Source organism: Ctenopharyngodon idella, chromosome 18 (assembly GCF_019924925.1).
Source record: "Ctenopharyngodon idella isolate HZGC_01 chromosome 18, HZGC01, whole genome shotgun sequence".
NCBI classification, from domain to species: domain Eukaryota; kingdom Metazoa; phylum Chordata; class Actinopteri; order Cypriniformes; family Xenocyprididae; genus Ctenopharyngodon; species Ctenopharyngodon idella.
The window spans coordinates 22002655-22030534 of NC_067237.1; the positions used below are offsets into that span (position 1 = coordinate 22002655).

The window sequence follows — 27880 nt, forward strand, 5'->3', positions numbered from 1 at the left end:
AATTATTTTTACAGGAAAAAAAACTTTAATTTTGATTATCAAAGATGAGTTTTAAGGGATAAAATTATTAACTGCAGAGGGAGTTATTTTTCCACATTATTAACTATCATCAGTGAATCAAGATTTGGAACAAGAAAAACTGGCATCACAATTTCATTCCAGTTTAATTAATCTTTTGTGACATTAGGGGCAGGGATGAGGAAAGAAAAGGACAATAAAATACATTTTCAACTCTTTATTCACAGTAATATGCAAAGCATGAATTAGTACATTACATTCTGTTGAATGGTTTCACATCTTACCGCTTTTGTAAGCAGAAGTGTAAATAATTTTTCTTTTTCTATTCCTCATTTTTAATATATATTTAGAGTGAACAAGCATCACAGCCTTGATACTGATGTTAACAGATGGATAAGTTAGTAAAGCTGGTCTAAACACCGGATTTTAAAATACAAAGGAATCATATTTAATTATTGTTTTTTTATTTTTACATTCAACACTATACTTCCACTTTTTCCTTTATGGTTACTGATGTTTCAAAAATCAGTCTTGATTCATAGAGACCAGTTATATATAATGTAAATAAATATTAACATTTTTTATTTTCTATGGTTTAAGATATGTGGAAACAAATCAACTGATCACCAGCATAGTACAGTAAAAAATGGTCAAGAGGTCCACTGACATTATTTCAGTAAGGACAGAGAACACTTTCTTATTAAGAAAAATACATCTTCCATTGCAGAAAAATAATAGAAAAGTTACATTTGCAAGTACTAAAACTTCACAAAACTGCTTCAGAAAGTGCCTTCGACATGACTGTTAGCAAAAAATAATAATAATACTATACCTACATTTAAAACATATAAAACCCCACAATTTAGGGTTATACAGAGTAAAATGAAAAACATTAAATGCATTAAGTAAATATTGTTTAGTTGCAAAACTATTTCATAGCATAAAATAATTTTACAAGAATAAACTTTCACTTCTGTTTTAATGCGAAACTATAATTAAACCAACTGTTATAGAAAAAAAAATGTTTTTTTGTTTTTTTTGGAATAGATTGGATAGATGTTACGTTTTATATACATATCCAACAGTTATCAATTTAATATCAAATCAGATACAAGCAGGAGTAATCTCACATTGGGCACTTTTTCTTATAAAATACACAAGCACCTCTAATATGAGGTGAATGAGATCACTATGGTCAAAACCATAAAGTTTTCCACCATTAAGACAGATATTTCATTTCTACAATCTCCTCCTAAGGAGTACACAGATGGTACGGTCCCACAGGTATTTCACTTCACATCATGCGGATCTACTAGAAATAGAAATGAAATAAGACATAATCTACTAGAAGTTCAAGTAGAAAAGAGGTAAATCATCCAGTAAAAAGGACACCAAAAAATGGAAACCAAGAACTTGGAAACACAATACTGAATCATCAGAACAATAGTGTCAACATAATTTGGTCTGTTGTACCATTTTCTGGTAACAGGTCCAGTTTTTGAACCTTACTCTTTCACAGCACATCTTCTATTACCGGTTGTATAGATAACATTACAGCAAATGACAAGGTGATAAGAAATACCACAAGGTTTAAGTTAGTATGAAGAACTTCCACCACACCATTCTTTGACTTATGACTCAAATTGCAGCTGCATAAAGTATTTTCTACTCTGACCTACAATCTTTTTTTTTTTTTTTTTTCAGCACATGACCTTGTTAGTGTCTTGTATCTTTCTCTCCAACTGTCTAGATTAGAAGCTCAGTCTGGTGTGTTAAATGTGAGAAGCTTACAATTGTAAACATTGAGAAGCAGCATATGGAATACTCAACGCACAGAGCCTTTTTGTTTTGTTTTTTTTAAATATGTATGTTGCATTGATTTTGGTCTATGCAGCATGGCTGAATCACTCAGAGCATCCTCTTTCAAACACATCCGAAATGTGCTCCGCTCTTTTCCTTACACCATATGAGCGGTTGTTCCCTCTTCCTTCTGTCTGTTTGGGAATTTATGCATTTTCCCTTTAAACCCTGAGCTTCCTTTTCAGCTCAAAGTATGCATCAAACCTGGCCATGGCATATTCCTGTGTAAGAAAATAAGAAAAAATGTTTAGTTTGGATCAACAAAGCAAACTACTAGCAGTTTTTAACATTTAAATGATATATAGTAATAACAGATCAGTTCTACAAGGTATGACTGCATTATCTGGACTATCTTAGTGTCATTTTGTTTTATGAGAAGTATCTTGAACTTGACCCCATTTTTAATTTATTTTATTATTTTTGTATGATTGCTATTTAAGACTGTAACTGTAAAGTATTCTTTTAAATTTGTTAAATAAAGTTGTTTTAAAAAAAAATACACATATTATACAACATTGTATATAAAAAACTACTGAGACACACACCCAACAGGTTTACAGTCATGTTAGCCTGACCTCACAAGTATTTGTGCACTGTCCTAAGGTTGTCAGTCACCACAAACATTGCAATGACCGTATCTTTTCATATCTGATCTTCAGTGATAAAATTCCTGGCTTACCTAAGAGCTGCACCAAGTATAATGGAATATACTTCTTGGTTCATGATTAGCAATGCACACTAGTGGTTCGATGGATCACAAAATGCACGGTTCGAATCACATCACGGTTATGAAGTCACGGATCGGATCATTTTTCGGATCAGCACAAAAAATAAATAAATAAATAAATAAATAAAAAAAATTGGGGGATAGGGGGTAACTTAACTTTGCATTTATTACTTAGCCCACTTTAACTACTCTGATACCACAGCAGAAACTACAAGCCTAATACATTATTAAAGGCAAATGAACAGACTGTAAAAAGAACAAATAGGCCTACTGTACATCAATTACAAGCATAGATAAATACAACTAATGTATAAGGTCTAACTGTATAGTATTAATTTTCGTGTACAGAAATGTAATAATTAAATGTAAAATGACACTGTTCACTGTATAAATTTAATATAGATTAATCTTTGTTAAAGCTGTGTTTTGTTGTTTGATTTACATGACAGACAACAGCAGGTATTTATAGGTTGCTGTCACTTTAAGAGTATGATCCCATGCATGCACACATCCGATAGATATCCGAATTCTTACCTCGTTCAATTAAGACATAACCGAATGTGTTTACGAGAATACTTGCTGAGAGGGGTATTTTGACTGACATAATGCGTGTATGTGACCATCCAAGCGCATCGAGGACGCGAAATAGCAATCAATTTGGAGTTCGCGAGCTATAACGCACCTCTCTCTCTCTCTCTCTGTGCGCGCGAGCCTTGTATGTGTGTGCGTCTGTCCGCACCGATAACAGCGTGGCGTGCGATACCGAATTAAATCCTCTTTTGCCTCTTCTAGCGCTGGAATGGTTTTATATCTATTTAATGTATAAACTAGCAAGACAAAACACGTGCAAATGATAACCTTTCACTCTATTGCGGTTAAACTTGCAATTGATCCGCGAATCACATGCGTCCCGAACCGTGGGGCTTGGTCCGTACGGATCACGGATCAACAACGATCCGTTTAACCACTAATGCACACACAAAGACTTGACAGCTTTCCTACAATAACTCACCATGTACCCAAATTCAATAGTTGATATTTTGGCCTGGATAATAGACCACAATCCCCAGAAGAAGTGGGAGGCCAAAGCAAACCTAAATGAGAGAGCATTGAGTTCACAGAGTACAGATGGAAAGAACGTTTGTTGAATAACTGCTGGACTTGGTCCTAACCTCTTTTTACAATATTCATTGTAGTATAGTCAAAGGCCTCTGAGGGATAGCTTCATTACTTTTTTCCCTTTTGATTATATGGGCCTCATTTCAAAATCAACAAGCTCAAGAATGTTGTATAATCATCTATAAAATTACAATTCGATGGCAAAATGTGTGTAAAACTGCATATATGAGGTAGGTATATCACCTGTTAACCTCCACTAGCATATCTTCTATGAGTTTCAGCTGGTCTTCCTCACTCAAGTTTTCAAATCCACCATTAGATTCCAACAGATAACTCCGGAAGAAATGTATCTGAGAAAAACAAAATGAAATGTTAAGCTGGTTCATAGTTTTATAGATTTAAGAAGAGAAAAAAAACTACCTAACTAAGTAATTTTACAAACCTGCTGTGCTTTGGTGGGGTAATTTTTGGTGTTAGCTGTGAAAAATGGAAACTTGTCATAGGTGTAGTCATAAGTCCACTCGCAGAAGAAATTTCCAATGTCAAATCCTCTGTGGGAGAAAGAGAGGAGATCATTACTCCATCAACAACTTTTGTTACTGTAATAATAATGCATAATGCACAAGTCTTGATCATTCAGAGATCATCGGTAACTGTGGAGGAGGTTTTGTTTGGTAGTTTCTCACATTCATGAGAATATCATGAAACTGTTCAGGTTTAATGAATAATGAATAAATCGATTTTGAAGGGAATTAAGCAGTGTAAGGCTAATTCCACTAGTAGAATATTCAATTTATTACTTACTACAAATACCAAACATTGGCATGCTGTTCCAACAACTTCCCTAAAAATAGTGTTAAATATATTTAATTGATAAGTTAACACTTTAAAATTGACAGCCCTAGAAATACAATTTGTAAAATCTTCTCTCCAATTATCTACAGTCCCCTTAGCACATCCTTGTGGCCCCCTGGGGTCCCCCAGACCTTAGTTTTAAAACTCTTGGTCTAAAATATTGTGCAAATGAAGTGCAATGTTAACTGTTATAATGTTAATATTTTCCTATTGCTGTTTAGCAAGATGATAATAAATATTAGTCATGAAACTCTAGATGGTGCAGACTGATAAGTCCTTCACATGCAATCTGCAAGCAATACAGTCATGTACTACATGGCACAAGCTGATTGGCCTCTGCTGATTCTGCAGCCAGTGAGATTAATTGCTCAACATTTAAAGAGTCTGGATCAGTGTTCGCTGTAAGCAGTTAGAGTTCCTCTAAATCCCTCCACCTCCCCCAGCTCCACCTGCCAAGATTTGCTACAGGATTTATGTACGTCTATTCATGCAGCAGCAGCATATCTTACACGCTCACAGCAGCATGTCTGTGTATCTATTAGCAGTAGCAAGTCCATACCTGCTCTGAATTAACAGTAGCAGCATGCGTAGCAGATCTAGTTTGCCAAATTACCTAGTTCTGGCATGAAACTCCAGATGGCGCAGGCTGATAGGACTTTAACTCATTCGGTAGCAATCACATCATTATCTACATAGCACAGATGATTGATTGCTGTTGCATCAGTGGCTCAACATTCAAACAAATACCGGTGGTGTTGCTGTTAGCAGCCTGCAGCGTGCTTTCAGAAACCCTCCACCTTCCCCAGCTCCATCTGTATAGATCTGCTACGGGGGTTAATTCATGTATGTACATGTGTAGCAGCATGTCTTACATGCTCACAGCAATGTCTCTGAATGTATTGGCAGTAGCAAGTCTTGGTACTTGCTCTGCAGCAGCAGCAGCGTAGCAGATGTATTCCGTCTCTATTATCTCTATTACCATACCAATCTCTCGAGAGTTGCCATTACAGAAATACATTAACATCATCAAATCCATTAACATGCTAAAACTATTCTGAGAGTTGTCGTGATTGAAATCATATTATGATCCAGCTAACTAAGTTTCTACCAGATTTGAGCAAAGCCACAAAAAAACAGAGAAAACAAGACTCTTAATTTGACATTACACAAACTGAAGGAGATTAATTTGTAAGAAACACTGTGTAGCTCTTTGTGAAGAGGCTCACAGCTGCTGTGGAAACCAAACAAAGCACACATTTCTGTGGCTGTGAAGCCAGGCTTAATTTCCTACTGCTTTGCTGGACAAACACTGTCAATGGACCTAACCATGACTCACGCTGTAGAGGAACACACTGGATGGCAGAATGGGAAAACAAACAAAACATGCCTTGACCCATGGCATCCACCTGTAGAAGTGATCTTGCCAATACAGGACTCATTTCGAATAAAACTAGGCTCCTAAAAGAACGTGTTACAGTTCAGAGCTCCCTTGCCCGAGGACTGCCTCAGTGAGGCCCGTGTTTGAGCACGTGCAAGAATGCAAGTACCCTAGCAACAGTGTTTTTCCAGAGTCTTCAACGTCTAGAGGTCCTTTCTCAGAAATGGGGCGCCCCAAACTTATCAGAAACAACTGAGTGGTCTTGAATAACAAAGAAAAACAGCCAGTTCTTTAATTCAGCTACAAAGATGCGGAAGGTAAAAGATCAAAACTTAATTCCCATCAAACATCTGGTTGTTACAAAAACACACTTTTTTTGGGGGAATTTAGCTGCATGCGCTACTTCTGATGAAGCATATGAGGAATCACGTGTGTAATGAATGCAATTATGAACATGACAGACCTGTAGTTGTAGCTGCTGTACTCAAAGTCGATCAGCATGAGCCTCTGTCTGTCTGTGTTCTCACGGCCACTTAGGAGCAAGATGTTTCCTGTTTAAAACATGCCAGTACTCTTAAAACATTTGATTAAACATTGAGTGGACCATTTTTTGAAACAATAATGCAATAAACCTGTCTAACCTTCCTGCAAGTCATTGTGGCAGAAAACAACAGGAGAGGGAGTAGATTCTAGTAGACACCTGTGTACACAAATAGCCGTTTAAGTAAGCATACAAAAGAAGTCAATAATGGACAGCCAACAAACACCTCTTACTTGTCAATACATTATCTTGCTATCAGTCACTCTCAAATCTGTTAAAGTGTGAACAGTTTCCAGGGGTTCTGATAAAGCAGGTCAATGAAACCGTGCTACAAATGTATGACAAAAAGATAATTCCCGTGAAATAGAAGTGAAATCAGTTTTACTGAACAGTCTAGATAATAAAGATCTTACTTGAGACTGTCCATCTCTTGAGGCAAGTTGTAGCTCATAAGGCGAGAGAAATTACGCAGATGGTGTTCCCTGGTGAAGGTGAGCTGGAGCACTTGATCCATGTACCTGTGAAGTTAATGCAAGTACAAAAAGATTGCAGTGGTGGCCATCAACCAAAATACTCAATATATTTGAAGGCAAAAACAGACACTTTTTTAAATTCATATAGTAATACGAGATGATTGGGGTTTAAAAGACAATTACTATTCAGTTTAACTGCACTGACACTATCAGATGAGAAAAAAATTGAATTGAAGACTGAATTGAGCTTGATAATGACACTATTTATTGCCTTCTGTAGAGCTGCTGTGCTTATAGCTGAATTGAACTCATAATTGATGAACTTTGCCACTTTGACAGTTATTGAACTGAATTGAAACAACATTGAACTAAACTGAACTGAATAATGATTCTATTATATTCTAATATCTTGTTTATTAATGTGAAGCTGCTTTGAAACAATCTGTATTGTGTGTATATATATATATATACACATACATAAATGTAACTGTATATGAGTTGACTAGATGATAAATGCTGTTTAGGTCCCAGTGGAGATACTAAAGACTATGGGGTTTTCCAGAAAACAAAAGTTCACCTTTTTCTTGGTTTCATTATTTTTTACAATTTACTTCCAACGAACTGGGTTAACATAAATCATATTTTTGGCTGTTGAGATTTAGACTGAATTTCACTAGAATAAAACTCAATCCGGTCAACATCCTGACAGTAAGGATGTAGCTCCCCACCCTCCATGAACATTTGTAAAAATAAACACAAACTGGGCGGACTTCATAGTTTTTATTATCACGCACTTTTCCATTGTGCCAAACAGCCACTTTGGCTCCTTGTTGAAGGGCATTCTCATTCCATGAAACCTGGCGATCTTTTCAGCAATCTCAGCACATATACCAGGGACACTCAGCTCCTCTGTGGACAGTTTTCGACTCTGCAGACAAACATATTGTGCTGTCAGTTTGCGTTTTACTGACTAAAACAGAAACAAATACATAACTTAAATGGTAAAACACAAGAAGTTGCACTTCAGCCTTAAAGGTGCTGTATGTTATTTTTTTTAATGTAGTAAAGCATAAAAATACCATAATATGTTTGCAGATATTTAAGAATCTTGCCAAGTTCACATTCTTGTTTCTCCGAAAAAACAATTCTACAGCCAGTTATTCTACTTTAAAATGTGCGTTCTGTGTCGGAATGTCGGTTTTTGTTTTGGTCTGTTTGATCCCGTCCACTGCCAGTTTACCAAATAGTATTTAGACACCCTAGGTTGCCAGTCAGCGGAAAACACAGTGTACTGCAGCCATGGAAGCCAACAAACGAACTGAGTCAGAGATCGCAGATTCTACCAGACCTAAAAAGCCACTGGCATCCATCAAAAATGCTTGTCGCCTTCCATTGTCAATTGCGCTCCTTCCTGCTGCGTGTCCTCAAACTGGCAACCCGCATGAACATCGAGTCTAAGGAGGAGCGGGTGGGGCAAACAACTCTCTCCAATATTTTGAATTTGGATTGCAGTACCCTGGCTGTCAATATTACATACTGCACCTTTAAGTTTCTGTGTATTTAAAAGCCTGGAACATCTTTCAGAGCAATGGAAAATGTGACACAGGGACATTAGCCTAGAATATCATGTGGTTTCTCTTACAATGCAATTTGCAAGAAGGGGATTCATAACCATTAGTGTCAAAACATGTTGTGAGCTGTGTTTCACATCCGAATTGTCTGCTCGCTTCTCATAAGAGCAAACTTTAAGACTCACTGGGAGAAACTGTTCCAGTCTCCCCTGTGGAAAGATGCCATAAAGCTTCGGCCCAAGCTCCCTCTCAGCCAGGATAGCAAACATCACACTCTCCAGTACCATGGCATCAGCTCCCTGCAAACACAAAAACACACAGATACAATTTGGACACTCAACTAATTGAATAAACCTCAAAGATCTGTCATAAAAACACAAAGACAGCCTTTGAAAACTTGCTTAGTTTAGCTTGCTTGGATCTTCAATCCCTGAAAGAGGAGTTCAGCTTAAGTTAAAATAGCTTAATTCAAACCTGTGGTGCTATAAAGGGCAAGGAATTCTGCACTGAAATCAGTTCTGTCTACAAGCCAGTCATTTTATAACAGCGGTTGATTGGCAGAAGCAAATTCAATGGCGGTGCTGGAGCAAAGTGAGTTAAATGAGAAAAAACAAGAGAGGCAATTGTGCTGAGCGAGGCAGAACTTGCCAAACATCCCAGTCATTAATTGTGGCTGCTTAACTAGCACTGACATTAAGCTTGTTTTTTTGGACAAGGCTGTGCCAAGTGTTAATACACAGAACCGAAAGAGCTGCCTTCCTATGTGGGGAAAGTACTTGTGTAAGGTATTTCAATTTTTAAACGTTTTATACTTCTGCTTTTATTCTTTCCTTCCTATTACAGATCATCTAAAAATAGTTTGTGAAGAGATTATATATTTACTAGTTAACAGTAAATAACACTGAATGCTGTACTTTGAACTAATCCCTTAGGAAGTCACCCAAACATCTAGTAGGGCGGACATTTGAAATTGCAAATATGAATGATTCAAATGTATGGGGATTCTTTCAGTATTCACTGTGACCAAAGATGTATTTGTCTCATGACAACATAATGCAGACGTTTTGACCTCAAACAGGAACCAATATGATAAAAGTAAAGTCAAAACAAATGCAGCGTGCAACAAGTGAACAAGAACTGGGCTGTCATCTCCAAAATGCCAAAAAAAATTAAATAAATAAATAAATAAAAAAGCCACACAATAACTGTTGGGAACAGAGCAAAATTTAAGCTGTTGTTCACTTAAAACATTTCCCTGCAGTGTGCAGTTATCCAGTGAGAACCGGATCATTGCGATTCATAAACTGGATCAGTTGATTGATTGAAAAGATCAGACTCAAAAGTTTCATATTCTTGTCTTTTTTTGAGTCAGATCTTTTCAATTACATTAATCAAATTTTATCCTTTTGTGTTCCCTGTAAGAAAGGAAGTCAGGTTTGGAGCAACACAAGGGTAAACAAATGATGACTTTTAACTCGAATTTTTGTGTTAACTACTTTAAAATCACAGTCCTGCTTTATTAACACTGTGGCAAACTATCATAAATATCATAATTAGATATTCCGAGCACGTCAATGTCATTTTTACAAGTGGGAAACTCAGAATTCTAGATGATGCACGAGTTGTGAAGTTGCAAGGGCCATGCCGATTTGAAATATGATGGAAACAATGATCTATAAAATAGACAATATCATATAATAACTGTATAATCTATATAGAGAGTGGAAAGAAAGACTGTAGCAAACCGTGTTAATTATTCAAATTTCACGGTATGCTTCACAATAAGAATTTATATTTTTCATCATTTCAAATTCAAATGCAGTTATTTGGGTTTATTGTTTACAGTATACTTCCATGTTATGTTTCCAACTTGAACGTGTGATGTTGTAATAACAAATGGCAGACTTGGAGGAACGAGTTTCACAGGTGCACTTGAAGACAGCATTAAGCACAGATGGCAACAGTGTTCCTGTATTTTGTGTCCTATAAAACACTTTGCTAAATCTTCTAGTAAATACCTAATAATCAAAATAGCCAAACATTTAAAATCACTACAGGCTCTTACTTAGAAAATACCCCAGACAAAAATATCTTCAAATGCTAAACTCAATTAAGATTTTAACCTACTAAGTCAAATAATGCATTAGTCTTGAGTCTTTTATCTTAATCGAGCGCAGCGTTAGTTCAGTCAGGCCACGTAGGCATAGTGCAGCTGTCAAATCACTCCAATCACTACCATTCTCCTATTAGACACGGGACATATATACGTGGCATTACTGCTCGGTAAGTATGCTCAAACTGCTTGCAACCCTCCCTCCCTCCACATTATAAGCATGAGCATATTACTGTGCACCTTCTGGTTGTCGTCTTCTTTTGTTTCAGATCACTAAGGCTTTCAAGTCCCGGCTGGCATGGACCTCACTGCTGAGAGACACTCATCCTCATAACCAAGCTACAGTATAGACGTCCCACTGCCATATCTACAGGATTACCATGTTCGCTTTTAAAGACATTACTGAGTGTCTTAATTGTCTATGTATTTTCAAGCTGATGGTTCCGGGGGGTTAATGTTAAAGCTCTTGTATGTTCAATTAATTTTGGAGCAAGAACCCCCATAAGGAACTATACCGCCAAAGATAAATTGTGTTCAATAAACTCAAGTAACTTGCCAAAGTGGTCCTGTCTGAAATATAGCACAATTTAATGAGGTCAGGTAAAAGCACTGCACTCATTTCATCTCAAAGTTCAACATTACACAAGAATGGCATACAATTGCGCAACAAACCTGCTGAGGGAATATCAACTGATCTGCAGTTTAAAAAAAAAAAAAAAAAAACATCCGGTTCTCTCAGAAATGAAACAGGATACTATGGCCTTCCCATTGGAGGACAATTCTAACGGAAAAACCTGGAAGGAAACTAAACTTCCTCAAAGGATAGCTTTGAATACATCATCCTTGGCTTGGTTTGGAAGCAGGAATGATTGGGAGGAATCAAGTTTTCTAATTCTAATCATATTTCACATACAATGCAACTATGCAACAATGACTCATTCTCTTTGTCCAAATTTGTTCTAGTTGTGGTCTGCTGCCCAGTCAGTCAAAGTCAACAGACAGTATATTTCTATGAAAATGTCACCTACGGCAACAGGTTTTGCACAGGTTTCCTAGAAGCTACAATGTGCTGTGATTCATGGCTCAAATATGTCCCTGAAGAGCTACTGTTCTGCCGAATATAGCTCCCTCCAACCTTAATCAAACACACCTGATCAAGATAATGAAGGGCTGGTTCTGAAATCGCCCCCTATACAGCCATTTGTAGTGGTGTTCAGAACCATAGTGGACATTATCGAGTGCACTCATTCAATCCCATAATGCACCGCAATACTGAGTGTACAACTGATGTACACTCAACAGTTAGAGAATACCCATAATGCACTGTGAGGCTCGTGCCGAATGAATTCCCGCGTCAGGTGAATCATCCATCCATCCATTTTCCAAACTGCTGTTCCAGTGTGGGTACAGCGTAATACAGGTATAAATTCATTTTTAATTGATTATTAAATTGTTTAATTAAGGTTTATACATGATAGTTTCCATGACAGAGTTCAAATTAAATGTTTTCATTACTACTGAAGCTGCCAGTTTGCTAAGTTTCAAATGATTGTTAAACAGTTACAGCAAGCACAAACTGTAAAAGCGGCAGCCCTTCCAGCGCACTCAGTGTCTGAAATTACTCACTCGTTTTCATTCACTCCTTCAAGTGGATTCAGACATTTTTAGAAAACGCTTGAAAATGCTAGTGTGGATGGAGAGTGTTTTGAACCGAAATCGTTTTTTATATATATATATATATATATATATATATATATATTTATATTTATCTCGATTAATGCAGACATAGCCAAAATTGGGTGCATCTATGCTGCTGCCTTCAAAAATTGGTTACTTTAGATTCATGCCTTTCCTTCCTACCTTACTGCCTGCAAAGCTAGCATTTTTCAGGTTTCGTACAGTCTCTCTCTCCCTCCCTACCCTGTTATCTGACTAAGCAATGGCCATGTGACTACAGAGCAGCAGCTGCTTGGGTTTTTCCAGTGCCTGTTAATACACAAGACATAATCACTAGATTACTGAAGCAGATCAGTTCACAGTGACACAAGGACAGTATCTACATGCAGGTGTTATGAATGTCCAGTTAGGGGAAGTCCATCTCAGCATTAGCAATACTGACACCCACCTGTGTTAGTCTGTGGATGCACCAAGAGAAATGCACACAAAACTACACTTGCAAAATAGATTGATGCAAAGTTTGCAGAGGCCAGACAGGACAGCCAGCTGATGCTGAAGTGCGACAGTGAGGTTAATGCTGAGATAAGCTTGTAATAGGATCCATTGCTATGTGACTATGTGAGGCAAATAATGCAACTCAGAACATTTAAATTGTGTCAGAGGATGCGTTTCAGCCTTTCTAGGTTATCAGTTCTGGGACTTCTCTCTTTATAACTATGAATATGACCTATGCATGGCAAAAAATGATTTTCTCAATTAGTATTTTTTTCTTGTTTTTGGGTAAAAATATTTAAGTATTTTAAGTATTGAGATGCAAATGTACATAAGATATTAATAGAGAATAAAAATTAAATACTAAAACTTCTGTAATTAAATTATAATATCTATAAAAATTTGGTTTATTTTTACTACCCCACTGAACTGGCATTTTTTTTGTTTGTTTTAACCATAAATAAAAAAAAATGTAATTTATGCTGTTGGGTAAGAACTCAATTGAAGATATATTCACTGAGAACTAGTCTTAATATCTAACACAATTTTTCATCTCAAATAAATGTATGTTGTTTTAAGGATTCTTTTATATTTTTACTGGAAAGCAAAACAAAAATACTGATTAATAAAATGTTCTCTTTTTTTATCATTTACTCACCTTCAATTTGTTCCAAATCTATATGAATTTCTTTCTTATAATTTGAAGAATATGGGTAACCAAACCAGTTTATGGGCCCCACTGACCATAGTAAGGAAAGAAAATACTTTGGAAGTCAATGTGGCCCATCAACTGTTTGGTTACAGACATTCTTTAAAATATCTTCTTCTGTGTTCAGCAGAAGAAAGAAACTCATACAGGTTTGGAACAATTTGAGCGTGAGTAAATGATGACAGAATTTTCATTTTTGGGTGAACTATCCCTTTAAGAGAGGTCCCAAGTGACCAATCTTTCTGTGAAGACAATCCACTAAAATACAAGAATACAACTATAATAAGCTGATGGAAGAATTTGACCTAAAAGCTTGAAATCATTTGAGACAGGTCCAAACAAAACATATCTGATGACCCAAATAGCTTGTCGCTTGGCCTTTGAAGATGATGGGAGGTAAACATAACAGCAGTTTCACTGTAATGCTTTTTGGCACTTACTGGCCATATAATCTCAATAAAAAACATGTCAGATGAGGTGTAATAAAGACAATGTGTGTCTCTAAAAGGCACCTTTTATAGACACTCAAGTCTATAAAGTCACGTTCTGCTTACATAAAAACAATAGAAAAAAAAGACCTTTGCTAATGTTACTTACTTGAAAGTGATTTTCTGTGTTTGATTGTCTGGAATCCCCTTTATTACAGGACATCTAGCAATAAGAGAAAAAGCAAAAGACTATCCATAAGCATAAAGTGTTTTTTATGTGACAGATCAATTTGAACATCTTCAGAGGGTATTAACATTAAATGACAGAGCTATTTTCCTTAACAGCAACAGTCACCCACTATAAACTATTAGATCCATGTCTTTGGCAGCACAGTAAGAAAGTGTATTAAACAAATGCATTAACTTTGTGATCAAAAAAAGAAAAAAAAAAAGAATAGAGTGTTAGAAAGGATTGATAGCTAGAAATATATGGCCTATTGGACAAAAGGCTTGACTTTTTTCATGAACACAGGTGGGAAAAAAGAAAAAAAAACACCAAACTGTTATAACTGCAATGGTCAAAACCATGTTCCAATGAGACCAAGCACAAATATTTAGTACACAAAGCTATTCTCCATTAGAATAAAAAAGTCTCGATCTAAAGGGTTTGGTGTCCATAGTAATGAACACTAAATCTCACAAGAGCAACATGAATGCTAGTGACAGCAATAAAGTACGTCTAGTTAATTAAAGATCAACACAGGTTGTTATCGGTGCACAGTTTGAAAATTAACTCGTATAAAATGCCTTAATGAACTGAACTCACGACAAATGAGAGATTTATTTATGAATCACTATGTAGCAAAGTCCACACACTCTGGAATTTGTAATATGGCTGCAACTAATGCTTTTGTCAGAGATTTTCCATTTTTAAACACCTGACTTCAAAGGATTGGACTGTGAACCTACGGACACCTCATCAGGTGTGACATCATTAGTATCGTGACTGCTGTTTCTCTAAATAATTTACTGAAAAACATCCAGAGATTAAAAGCAACTCATTGCTACTTACAAAAATCAAAAGCCAAATGATTCCATCACTTCTTAAAAACGAGTCTATTCAAGTGCATTCATATAGTTTATACTTAAGAATATATATATCGATCTGTCATATAATCTAGCTAATATATTTTATTAAATATATTACTTTGAACACATTACAACTATTTATAAAACACACCATTTACAAATAATGTTATTATATAATGATATTTCAATGACATGAACTATTAAAAAATTTAAATGCCACTGTAATCCCTTAAAATACACTGCTGAATCTCTCTTTCTAATGTAAACAGGACCTAAATAAAGCATTGAAAATAAGCAGATAGAGGCAGAAAAATACTTCAGATAGAGCAATGCACGCCGTGAGCGTAGTTCTCAAAGATTTAAAGATTGAGATGCGCATAAACTTGAAGACAATGCTGTGGCTTCAGGGATCGCATACTGTACCGTGTGTGGTATGTTGGGATCACCTGGAAACAAGAGTGCTCAAGGCACGCTCCTTTGGCAAGCCTACGGCAAAGAAGACACGCAAGTACAGCCATGGAGGTACATCACCCAATAAAAACTGCCTCTTTAAATTTAGAGGGTACACACACAAATACAAAAATCTGTTTGGGGAGCGATTCTTAATTGAGATTTCTGATCCGGGGAGAAGGGGGGGAGGGGTTGCCATCTGCCTAATGAATATTAGGTATATAGGTGGTATATACAGGTATAAATCTCACACTACTTCTATAAAATAACAAGCACAAATTATTTTTTTGTTCATTTTAACGCAGAAATTAATAAACTGCTTAATTTAACTGTTTAAACTGCCATCCAAGCTATCCCAGATACACAAAAATTAGTTTCAGACTAAACAGAAATTTCAACATTTGGCAAACATGTATATGTATGTATGCATGTATGTATCCTTCCCACCTTACTACAGTAAAACAACACAAAAACTTGACCTATACATTCATAAAAGATTTAACAGTCAATTTATATTGTGTAAAATTTGAGTTTGAAATATTTAAGGCACAGGTACGGCTTTTACTAAGGGGATAATATATTTTTTTAAAAAATGCTAAAACATATATATAAATTAAGTATTCTACAACATACTACTTGGCATCTTATTAATTGACTATGCAATATGGCACTTAATTCACACTTTAACATTTCACCAAGTAAAAAACTAGCAAAACACCTGCAGAATTTGTCCATATAGGCGAAGGAGCACGTTTCGTGGTTCATCTCCCAGGCTTGGTTGCTTCTCTGGCAAAGCGCAGAGGAATAGCTTGTTGCTGAGACCTCCCCTAGAAGCAAAATATACATGTTGGAAGAGAAAATAACCGCATTCTCACAATTAATCAGGATAAATAAGTATTTACAACTAGACAATACCACAAAGAGTAATGCTGCCAAGTTGAGCCAACCTTTTGAGACAGTCTCTGCATTTTCATTTACACTCTATTTAGATTCCTCGTGTAATGCTTGAAAATAGGTTCTATGTACGTAGGCAGCTCACTCGGTTTTGAGTCACAGCCATGGTCATGGAAACTAAGGCATATTACTGTAGTATTGAGCAATCATTTATTATCTCATGACAAAAGGAGCCAAAGGAGCAGTACAAAATCATCTTAAGGAACCATCTCCAGTCTCCAGTGAACATCTCTCATACTTTAACCCTCTGGTGCTCTTCAGTAATTTTTGACCAAAATATTTTTATATATATATATATATATATATATATATATTTTTTTTTTTTTTTTACTTCATCGGAATGGTACAAACAAAAAAAATTAAAAGATAATTGTGAATTTTTATCTCACAAATTCTGACTTTTTTCTTAGAATTGCGAGATACAATTGTGAGTTATAAAGTCAGAATTGCAAGACTTTTTTTCTCGCAAATGCGAGTTTTTATCTCACAATTCTGACTTTATATCATGCAATTCTGACTTTATAACTCACAATTGCGAGTTTATATCACAATTGTGAGAAAAAAGGTCAGGATTGCAAGTTTATATCACACAATTCTGAGAAAAAAGATCATAATTGCGAGATGTAAATACGCAATTGCGAGAAAAAAAGGTCAGAATCATAAGATTAAAAGTGGTAATTACCTTTTTAATTTTTTATTCCATAGCAGAAACAAGCTTCCATACAAACGAATTTCATCTAGTGGAAACTTTTGGTACTGCGCCCAAACAAAATGTTACTCAAAGCTTATTTTTTGAGATATCAAGCTCAAATTTGGAACTTGTTTACATTTATGGCTTTAACTTTCTCGCAGTTTTAGAGTAAAAATACATTGGAAAATATATATTTCATATAAAAATTGAAAATAGTATTTTTGTGCATTTTTCATAACAATAAACGTAAAAAAAAAAAATCACTGTTTTTATTTTCTTTCTTTTTTCTTTTTCTTTTTTACTTTTTTCCCTTCAGCAATAATCTGCCAGTGTCCTCTTTTAAAAGAGACCAAACTTAAGTCTGTGCTCCAAAGCATTCAAGATTTATGACAATTTCTAAATTTCATTTTCAGGTCTATGTTAAAAAAGTGAATAAATAGATTATAACTACGGCATAAATATAATTTAGAAACATAAAATCCCCTAAAAATACAAAATATTGAATAATAAAAAATAAAAAAAATTCGAACTAAAATATAGTACATTCATCAGTCATTTTTGACCGTCACGCGAAGAGCACAAGAGATTAAGGTGCCATTTGTGACACGAGTAAAAACAGTCGCACTTGCTCAGTTTCACTTCTAGTCAGACAAAGCAGAATACCTGATGATAGAGATTTGGAAATCATCCTCAGCTATGGATTTCCAGGCTCCGTGAAGGAATTCTTTACACCACAGATACGCCTTAAGCTTCGTCTGGTGGTCGGGCTCATCCGGTCGAATAATGTCTTTGCAGTCGTTCCCACTGTCTGCCTGGACTTCGAGGACATTCTCATTTACCAACAAAACCAGGGACATAGAAGGCGAAGAAGACACGCCATTGATGAATTTAGTCTTCATCTTTGATGTTGGTTACTGGTATAAACTGGTATAAATAATCAAAATCTGCAGGCAATAAATTAAATCGCAGACTTTCTATGCAGTTTTATAACTGTCAGATGTTTTAAACGCAGATTTAGCAGGACTAACCGACACTGTATTGATGTACGCACGATGGTGAAGAACACACTGCGTCAGACGCGTTTATTCGTGCGCAGTATGTTGAAGTCGAGGGGGTTTGACCCCACGTCACCCGACCACACCCATTCTCTTCTCTGATTGGACAACAAAGTCACGTCCCCTTCATTCCAAGCTCAAGCTACTACAATAGTAAACAATGCCTGAGAAATGCAGATTACTGTTGCTGCTTTCATGTATTGTATGCGTTAAAAGGGAGATCTTTCTTTGAAATAGTCGCATTTCCAGTTTGATATCGGGATTTTTTGGAGTATTTTATCTAAAAATGAATGTTTAATTGTACCGGAATTACATTTAGCCATATCAAGCTCAATTTATACATTTTAAAACCGATTGGAATATAATTATGGCTTCAAAAAGTTAACAAGGTTGTCAATTTCACAAATTATTTTGACGTTAAAGGCTTCTTAAAATGAAATGTAATGCTGATAAACATAATATTAAGTGATTTTCTTGTTTAAGTTGTAAATATTTGATATTGATATATACATATCATTGGATATTTTACTTCCTGTCATTAAGACAAAGGGCTTTTGTTTATGTAATAGTTCATTTATTTATAAAGGGTACAGTTTGAGCTGGTAACAGAACACTTCAGGACTTTTAAATACTTTCTGCCAGGTTAAAAAAAAAAAAAAAAAAAATCACATTACTACTATTTTATTTTATTTATTTTTTACTATAGGCTTATTACAACTTTTTATAAAAACCAATCATTTTTTCTTTTCAGTTATTTGGTTTCATTTACCCAAAGTGGTTAATGTCTAGTTTTGCTGCTGTTTTATTAGTACTGTAGATTATGAAGCCTAATTTATTCCCTTCTTATTTTAAGGTTTAGGACCAAGTGGGGTTGTAATGCGGTTCAGACGTGTCTTTCCGCACGTCTCGTTTCTAATTGCAAACCATGTGTGATCCTCCGAGTAGAGTTTGGACAGTGGTCCCCTGTAGTCACATGACCTTGACAGGAACTTATCAATCGTGAACACAATCATGTGTGGACAACACCTTCCTTCCGCCATTTGACTGGAACTAAAACGCAGCTAAAACGTTAACTTTGAGCACTCGACTTAATAAAATGTTCACAAGGGTCATGTCGAGCAAACTCCAGAAGTATGCACATCATTAATCAAAAATATTAAGAAACTAGCGCGAAACTGTCTTGCACTCAAGTTGTGGTGGACAGAAGCAAATAGGTGTTAGTTGTCCGTTTGTATTGTGCAAGAACCCAAAACCTGAATGTGAATTATCAACACGGAAGCAAAAGAAAATAAAACATGCTCAAATAGTTTTTGAGATCTGCGAGGGGGGAAAAAATTTGAAAAATGTACATCTAATAATGACATAAGACAAGAAAATATCTTGAAAATGAGTTTTATAGTTTTCAAGTACTTAAAACAGTTAAATAAAAACAAGTCCCAGAATATACAGAGTGAACAGTATGCCCCCAGATTATGTATACATCCTACATTGTTACTGTCATGATGCTTTTAAGAGTCAGTTTGTAAGCTTGAGACCATAGGAGTTTTGTGATCATTAGGATAAAAAGCTCCTTTAAGCCCACAGATGGCAGACTTTTGACACTACAGAATGTAAAGTATATAATGAAAGAAAAGATAGAAAAAAAAGGTACAAATAAAAATAGCCTAATATGGCAGCTGCCTACTTAGGGTCAACAATGGAAACACAAACAACAGCTTTGAATACCTTAGCATATTTTTTTTGTCCATTTTTATCATTTTTCGGCAGAGCACAAAATGCACACGAAGCCACAAAGTCAATTAGATGTACTGAATACCACAATGAGCATGATTCAGGAAAACAGATTCTTGATTAATGACGTTTCAGTACAACTCATCTCTTGCGGACTTTTATCCGTAGGCACACTTCTCTATGGACTTCCAAGGTCACACAAAAAGGGTCTGACGTTCACAGAATAATTATTCAATAGTCCAATATCTTTATGGACCAGCACCAGGCCACCACAATGAGCACCACGGCCTTCCATGGCCAAAAATCTGACACGTGATAAAAAGGATTTTGATACAAAAAAAAGCGGACAGATCTGTATAAATTTGAGCTCCTCTGCACATTGTTTGCTCAATGATTCCCTTTAGCCAGATCAAGCTGAGGAGAGAGACAGACATGTGATTCTTGTGCATGGGAACACTGCTGTTGAAACATCAAGTGTCAACCTTCTAAGGTGAAACCATGCATACGTTTCCCAAGTGGATTAACGTCTTGCAAACAAAGCCGAGAAGTTTATGGAATAAAACAGTGAAGCTGGACAGAATGCTAACAAACATCTGCACGTTATCAGACTTGGATAGAATTCATACATAACCTGTACACTTTCTACAATATTTATAATCATTGTGAGGAAACAACAAAGAAGTGCCATCACTAAAATGTAAAGAAAGATATTTTGCCATGATTTAATTGTACATTTGCATTTTCTATTTAAATTACATATGTTCAAAATGAACATGATTGAGACAATGGATATTTACACAGCTTATGCATTGAGTCTGAGGGACTGATCTTCTCGTCGTCTGGAGGAAATGTCAATGTCTATGGAATCTTTGCCCACGATGAGACGCAGACGTTTTGCTGGTGGGAGCGGGATGAAATCATCCTCGTTATCAAAGTAGTCCTCTTCTTCGTCCTCGGAGGACAGCGACTCCACTTCCATGTTCTGACCTACCTGAGTGGCCGCCTTGTGATCCAAAACATCGCCCCCTTCTCGCTTCACGATGCCCAAGGTGACGTCATCCGGGTAAGCGCGATGCAACCCGGTGCCGTCTTCCTCCCGCTTCAGTTGGATCTTGAGCTTGGTGGAGCTGCTGTGGGAGCCGTGGCTGAAGCCGTTGTTCAGTTTGGCCACGTACGAGCTGCTCCTGTCCTTCTCGTGCTCCTTGCTGAACTTGATGCTGATTTTGGAGGAGCTCGAAGAGTTGGTCTCTCTGGGCTCGTTCTTACTGCTGCTGCTGTCTCGACGCCGGCGTAGTGTTATCTTGGGGATGCCTGAGTTGTTCTGCAGAATCAGCTGAGCGTCATAACGCGTGATCTGCCGCTTCTTCTTGCCCTTGCCTCGGCGGAGACCCTTGCTGCTTTTAGCCGAGCCGTTGTAGTGCTGGTGGCGGTCCGGCAGGCCGAGCACTACCTTCCCACAGTCTGCTACATCTGCAGCCCGAACCGCGTGCCGCAGGTCGGGCACACCCTCCTGGAGGAAGGACTCGCCATAGGAGCTGGTGTCTTCCTGTTTTATCGTCCTCCTGCGTCTAGGACACGTCCCTTTCTTAGGACAGCTGGTCTCCAAACTAGGGGTGTTCATCTGGTGCCCAGGTGTCACAGGGATGAGCTCTCCAGGCTCCGACTTGAAGACCACACCCGGGCTAGACGGCTGACTCGATGCCTGCGTGCCGTCAGACCCCTCAGCACTGAGAGAGGTCCTTGTGGACCTACGAGTTCTGTAAGGGCAAAGTATGCTGTCCTTGCACAGGGAAGCACCCTTCGAAGAGCTCTGATTGTTTTCCGATTGGCGCGCTACACTGCCTTTGCCACCAGAGCTGCGTCTGTCCGCGTCTCGTCTGGAGGGCTCCTTGAGATTCCCACTAGCGTTCACTCGACTAGAGGCTTTTGTCCATACGCCTCGACACCGTCGTCTTCCTTTAGACAAAGGCTGTGTGGACTTTGACTTGAGTCTCTTTGGTAAACTATTCGTTTGACTTCGTTTAGAGGATGAGGTAGAAGAAGGAGTGCTTGACAGAGTTTGCCTTGTTACAGCCTTTGCTTCTCCGTGCTTTTTGACACAGGACTGCGAAGTCCTCTTACGTAATGCTGGAGGAACATGAAAGGAGGAGAAGAGAACTGATGAGTTGAGCTGTAACAACATTATTAGTATCAAACGTCTAGCATTACAGGTCACTCACATGTTTGTACAGTGGTTGGTTCCTGAGAGTCTGCCTCTGCATTGGAGCTGACAGACTGGCTGTCAGAGTTCCTGCAACTTTCCCCCAGCTTCTTTAGTCTGTTCAGACGCTTGTCTGTCTCTCTGAGGCCGTACTTGCTATTGATCACCGGAGTCTCCACAGGCAACCCTGCTTTCGACTTAAAAGCTCCAGTGCCGCGTCTGAAAGAAAAATCTTATTATTAAACATTTAATAAATAGATATTCTGAGCAAATATATATTAAAAATTGTAAAATATCAAATATTAATTTTATTGTTGCAACCAAAATAAGCTTTAATATTATTATTTATTTATTTGAAGCAAATAAATATTAAAAGTTAAGATTTATAATCAAATATAAAATAAACAAGAGTTTAATGTTTATATTACATTTAAAGGGTTAGTTCACCCAAAAATGAAAATTATCCCATGATTTACTCATCCTCAAGCCATCCTAGGTGTATATGACTATCTTCTTTCAGACGAACACAATCGGAGATATATTTAAAAATATCCTGGCTCTTCCAAGCTTTATAATGAATATAGTGAATGGAGGGAGAGATTTTGAAACCCCAAAAAATGCATCCATCCATCATACAGATAATCCATACGGCTCCAGGGTGTTAATAAAGGTCTTCTGAAGTGAAGCAATGGGCTTTTGTAAGAAAAATATCCATATTTAAAACTTTATGAACAAAAATAACTAGCTTCTGGGCAGACGAGTGGGCAGACGAGTGGCAGACGAGGGCCAGATTCAAAATCTGGCCCTCCATTCACTACCATTATAAAGCTTGGAAGAGCAAGGATATTTTTAAATATATCTCCGATTGTGTTCGTCTGAAAGAAGATAGTCATATACACCTAGGATGGCTTGAGAGTGAGTAAATCATGGGATAATTTTAATTTTTGGGTGAACTAACCCTTTAATATTAGAATGTGTAAATTTTTTAATTCCTTTAAACAAAATTAATATTTAATAATTAATATTTAAGTATTTGCAAAGAATATGTATAAACAAATTTAAAATTTCATTAAATATTGAACAGATAATATTTAAATATAGTTGATATTAATATTTCAACATTTGAAACAAATAGACATATTACATACAAGCTTTTAAAGTTTAAATATTACATTTAATATTAAAAATATAATATTCATATTTAATAAAACTTGTCCATCAAAGTCAAATGCCAAAAAGGTCATATTGCCAAAAACAATTTAAATTTGTACATTTAATTTAATATCATTTAAAATACAACAAAATGCTGTTATAGTCATTCATTCCTAACTACTGCGCTGAAAGAAATGTGAGAAACTAGAGGCAGGCAGCACATGATACCTTTCACAAGTATAGCATTCACAGAATTCATTGTTTTCTCCAAAGAATCCATCTCCATAGTAACAGGAGATCTCTTCGCCCGGTTCAATGTCCCGCAGAACCTTTACACAGGCAGTATCTCGGCCTGTTGACACAAACTGCAACAAACACCACACATCAGCAAAATTTTATTTCCCGTTTATCGATTAATCTACAAGTTAGTCTTCATTTTTGAGTCCAGACACAAACATCGCACATCAGCTAAACTTAATTTTTCCGTTTATCGGTTAATCTTCAAGTCGGTTAATCGGTTAATCTTCATTTTTAGTCCAGCCTCATATGTGCTTACCTTGCAGTTTGGCCGGCAATCTGTAAAAACAATTAAAAAAACACCTTAAATTTTCTTATAAAATGTCACCTCAAGATAATTGTATAATTTATTGATCATGTGTGACTGTTCAAAACCTAGAAGAGAAATACCGTGGTTAATAAAAGCCGCAGGTCCCAGCCAGAGTTGCGCGCAGTTTTTTCGTGTAGAGTACATGACACTGAAATCATTCTCTCCATGTCGAAGCAACATCCTCTCTTCACTTGGAGACAACTCAGCAATGCAGCCCACAAGATGTTCAATTTTATCATTCCTTTTCCTGTAATGTGCACAGTACGAATACAGTCAAACCAAAGATTATTCCGAAATTTTTGATATATTTTTACTAGTGGGTGCAGGACACTATAGTTCATTCATGTAAGTGAGGATAGCAAAATAAAGTAAACTGTGACATATTATACCCAAAAATTCTTCATACAGTGGACTACCAGTAAAATTAATAAAAATTTGGAACCAAAAATTATTCAGACACTTTGACCTGACCATGTTTTGCTTAAGTGTTATCTGACATAATTAAGATAATTTTTTTCCTGACAGTTTAACTCTGAGATCTTGTCATATTTTATTACCATTTTTTTTTAAAACTATAGTCAATAAACTGTATTAATGAATGAAATGTTCAGGGTGTCTGAATACATTTTGGTTTGACTGCAGCAAATTAAATTGCTGATTTAATTATATAAAAATGTTAACTTACCAATCTTTTGTTGCTACAATTTTGGCTCCGTTTTGCTCAGAGGAGTAGCGATTGCAAGGAAGAATCTCAAAGCCACTGTCTGAAGCAAACATGCGCAGGTAAACAAACACCTGGTTGGATACGAGAGAGAATTTTTTTTGGTAAATATTTCATAAATATTTTGAGCAAATATGTATAAACAAAGAGTACAATAAAAATTAATTTAATCATGAAATAATAATACTAATATTTGCAGGACATAAATATTAATATTAAATAACCAAGCTTTTAATGTTTAAATATTACATTTAATATTAAAATGTATAAATAATTAAAATTTATATAAATTTTTAATCCCATTAAATAAACATTTAAAATTGAATAAAGTATGTGGAATAAAAATTAATTTGAATAAATAAATAAAAAAGTAATTTGAATAAAAACATTTAATATTATTATTAAATATTAAAAAAAAATATATTAATATTACATTTATTATATTATATTACAAATATAATTACAAATATTACAAATGTTTGAAACAAATATATATATATATATATATATATATATATATTTATTTATTTATTAATGTTTTAATATTGTATTTATTACTATGTATAAACAATAAAAATATTTAATATTAATGTCATCATTAAATATTAAGTAAACTATAATATTAAAATATTACATTTAATATTGATTAAAATGTTTGAAACAAACATTATTTATAAACATATATATATATATATATATATATATATATATATATATATATATATATATATATACACGCATACATAAAATATAAATATAAATATATATATATATATATATATATTAATGTTCTAATATTGTATTATTATTACTATGTATAAACAACAAAAATATTTAATATTAATGTCATCATTAAATATTAAGTAAACTATAATATTAAAATATTATTTAATATTGAAACAAACATTATTTAAAAACATAAAACATTATTTATAAACATATATTATATATAAATAAACATACACATACACACACATATATATATATATATATATATATATATATTAATGTTTTAATATTGTATAAACTATTTAAATTGTCTATACATATTTATATTATAAACCTGCCATTACATGAGAGAAAAAAAAATATGGGTAAACGATAATCAATATGTAGTATAAATCATGAATTGAGATCTTTTCAAATGTATGATTTACATGTGCTTTGAACAGCTTCTCCTGGGACTTGGTCTTGTTGAGGAAGTGATGTCTCGTCCAGTCACCAGAGGTCAGAGCCTGAAAAGCTTTCTCCAGGTTGTCGTGCTTCTTAAAAAGCTCGATGACCTCCCTCAGCTCCCCTTGCCGACCTTTGATTGGTCGAAACCTAAAAAGGAGCATCACATCAGCATGAAAGACAAGCACCATGGCTGCAGACCCCAAGGCTTTGAATTTACCAAGCTAGAAACACAAACCTGGTGTTCATCTTGTGGGTCTGGAAGCCAAGATAAGGATCCAGGATCAAACTAGTGCTCAGATCATCATATTCACACAGCTCCTTGGCAGTCATTCCCGATGAGGGGACATGGCGCCTTTCTGCCTCCGGGGGCGCCCCACCACAACCTGTTAGAAGATTTAGCATTAATAACAGGACTAAGATGATGCATTAGTAGTTAAACAAGCTGGAAAAATCAAGGAATCTGTGTGATAGCCTGCCAGGAACTTACGTCGACTGCATCTTCTGCCACTCGGTGAGCCCTTGCTTTGACGAAGATGGGCTCTCTGTGTGTTCTGCAGCCTGGACTTGCTTACGGGCTGATTACTGGAGAACTTGCTGCCATGTCTCCTGCCATTCAGCACCATGTTCTTGGATTCTCCCATCTACTTCATACCAGCTGGAGGTCTGGAGAAGGCGCATTGAGCTTCTGTGTGCTTGTGAGAAACCATTCAACAAGGAGACAGCAGAAACAACTGGGCTGAAGCCTGGTCGGTTGTCTTATCTGCCAGGGCACTCCGAATCAAACTTAACTCGTTTCTTCAGATGTTACTTCACCTAGATAAAATAACAGATCATTAATATAAATTGCTTATCAAATTCATTTATTTTAAAAATGATTATAATGTAAATAGTAATGATTATAATGTAAATAGTAGTGGTTGATTTCATGATCAGCATGCAGTTAATTTAAAAAGACAAGTGTTGTGAGAGATTATTTTTCAAATATTCTTAAGTATAGAGCGCCACCCCCTGGCTGCAGTTGGAAATAACAAAAGCTGCCTTCAGTTAAACTACAAACCTAGAATTCACAATTGCGATTGTCTTAAAAATAATGTCACATCGACCAATAGTTCATAAAATTAATTCTTTGCATATAATTTGCTAGATAACTTACATCAGTATACTTCTGTACTTCTGCTAAAACACTCCCATGTAAGCGTCGGTGTATTTAAATCCCAGCACAAAACAAATTAATGCGCCGATTGAAGTTTATGCCCCATAATACTGCAATTCTGAATCGAAACGCAAGGTTGACGTAATACAATGACTTTAAAGTGTTAATTCGCTTCATGTGCGGATAAAATCCGTACTTTAGCAGTGAACATAAACATTCGATGAATGCTAACTAGCTTAGCATCGAGCTAACCAAACAATGAGACTTGCCAAACCGGTAGCACAAAGATATATAAAACAGAGTTCCTGGCGGATATTCCAGTAATGTAATAATCCAAATACGAGCATGATAGCGCCTCGTAAGTTTTATTTCTGTGATTGTTTTTAAAGATATTGACATTAACAGATAATAACAGGAGTATCACACCGGGCCTAATGTACAGCTAACTGCGAGACTGCTAGGCGACACCCGGAAAAGCCCTGAGCAGGAGTGATCTCGGTTACCATATTCACGCAGCACTGTAAATACTCACTTCTTTCTCTTCCGCGTCAAAGCTTGTCCATCACTAAAGTCCAATGCAATCCAAAAATGACATATTGCCGAAAGATTGTCCGAAAATATAACATTAAAATTCAAGATGGCGGCCGTTTCCAGATCAACAGAGACGACAGGACAACCGAGCCGCCTCAGAAAGAAATAGACCCAAAATGTTTGAATTATCGGCCCTACTTTGACGCTCACTGCTTCTTTCTACCTCCTAAACTGTCCGTATAATACCGTCGTACAAAGAAAAGGTGGCTAGATGTTGATCAAGAGCTATAAACGCCTCGACAAACTCAGATGTATACAAAGACAGCGTTGTTGTTGTACCCCTTTAAATGTGCACTTGCGGCTCGATCAGTGCGCTTGTGTTTCCGTAGAGCAGCAACAGCATCCCACC

The 27880-nt window shown here is 36.0% G+C and overlaps 2 protein-coding genes across 4 annotated transcripts; both read right to left on the minus strand.

Annotated features, from left to right (window-relative positions):
• Positions 1 to 220: 220 nt before the first annotated feature.
• On the minus strand, positions 221 to 18230 carry chka (choline kinase alpha). Of its 2 annotated transcripts, XM_051870075.1 has the most exons (12): positions 17809 to 18230; positions 16219 to 16327; positions 14131 to 14184; positions 8728 to 8841; positions 7766 to 7899; positions 6912 to 7016; positions 6599 to 6657; positions 6421 to 6508; positions 4167 to 4275; positions 3968 to 4074; positions 3618 to 3699; positions 221 to 2099 (listed from the first exon to the last, which is right to left on the minus strand). In XM_051870075.1, the coding sequence occupies exons 1-12, from the start codon at positions 18042 to 18044 to the stop codon at positions 2040 to 2042; spliced, it is 1257 nt and encodes a 418-aa protein (XP_051726035.1). In that variant the 5' UTR covers positions 18045 to 18230; the 3' UTR covers positions 221 to 2039. The 2 variants fall into 2 exon arrangements, with proteins under 2 accessions (XP_051726035.1, XP_051726036.1); XM_051870076.1 differs by lacking the exon at positions 14131 to 14184.
• Positions 18231 to 19576: 1346 nt separating this feature from the next.
• kmt5b (lysine methyltransferase 5B) lies at positions 19577 to 27856 on the minus strand. Of its 2 annotated transcripts, none has more exons than XM_051870574.1 (10): positions 27473 to 27856; positions 26275 to 26600; positions 26023 to 26170; positions 25769 to 25934; positions 24576 to 24685; positions 23971 to 24137; positions 23840 to 23859; positions 23512 to 23648; positions 22151 to 22350; positions 19577 to 22058 (listed from the first exon to the last, which is right to left on the minus strand). In XM_051870574.1, exons 2-10 carry the CDS (start codon positions 26426 to 26428, stop codon positions 20734 to 20736), a joined length of 2427 nt encoding a protein of 808 aa, XP_051726534.1. In that variant the 5' UTR covers positions 26429 to 26600; positions 27473 to 27856; the 3' UTR covers positions 19577 to 20733. The 2 variants fall into 2 exon arrangements, with proteins under 2 accessions (XP_051726534.1, XP_051726535.1); XM_051870575.1 differs by lacking the exon at positions 27473 to 27856 and adding an exon at positions 26941 to 27401.
• Between the last annotated feature and the right edge of the window lie 24 nt (positions 27857 to 27880).

Excerpts from the sequence above, each read along its gene's own strand:
- chka (XM_051870075.1), bottom strand. The coding sequence starts at position 18,044 with ATGAAGACTAAATTCATCAATGGCGTGTCTTCTTCGCCTTCTATGTCC. Across the intron at positions 7,017-7,765 it reads CTGTTTGGCACAATGGAAAA|GTACATGGATCAAGTGCTCC; the intron begins GTGCGTGATAAT and ends TTAACTTCACAG. Across the intron at positions 6,509-6,598 it reads CCACAATGACTTGCAGGAAG|GAAACATCTTGCTCCTAAGT; the intron begins GTTAGACAGGTT and ends TGTTTTAAACAG.
- kmt5b (XM_051870574.1), bottom strand. The coding sequence starts at position 26,428 with ATGGGAGAATCCAAGAACATGGTGCTGAATGGCAGGAGACATGGCAGC. Across the intron at positions 26,171-26,274 it reads TGGCAGAAGATGCAGTCGAC|GTTGTGGTGGGGCGCCCCCG; the intron begins GTAAGTTCCTGG and ends ATCTTCTAACAG. Across the intron at positions 23,649-23,839 it reads ATTGCCGGCCAAACTGCAAG|TTTGTGTCAACAGGCCGAGA; the intron begins GTAAGCACATAT and ends TGTTTGTTGCAG.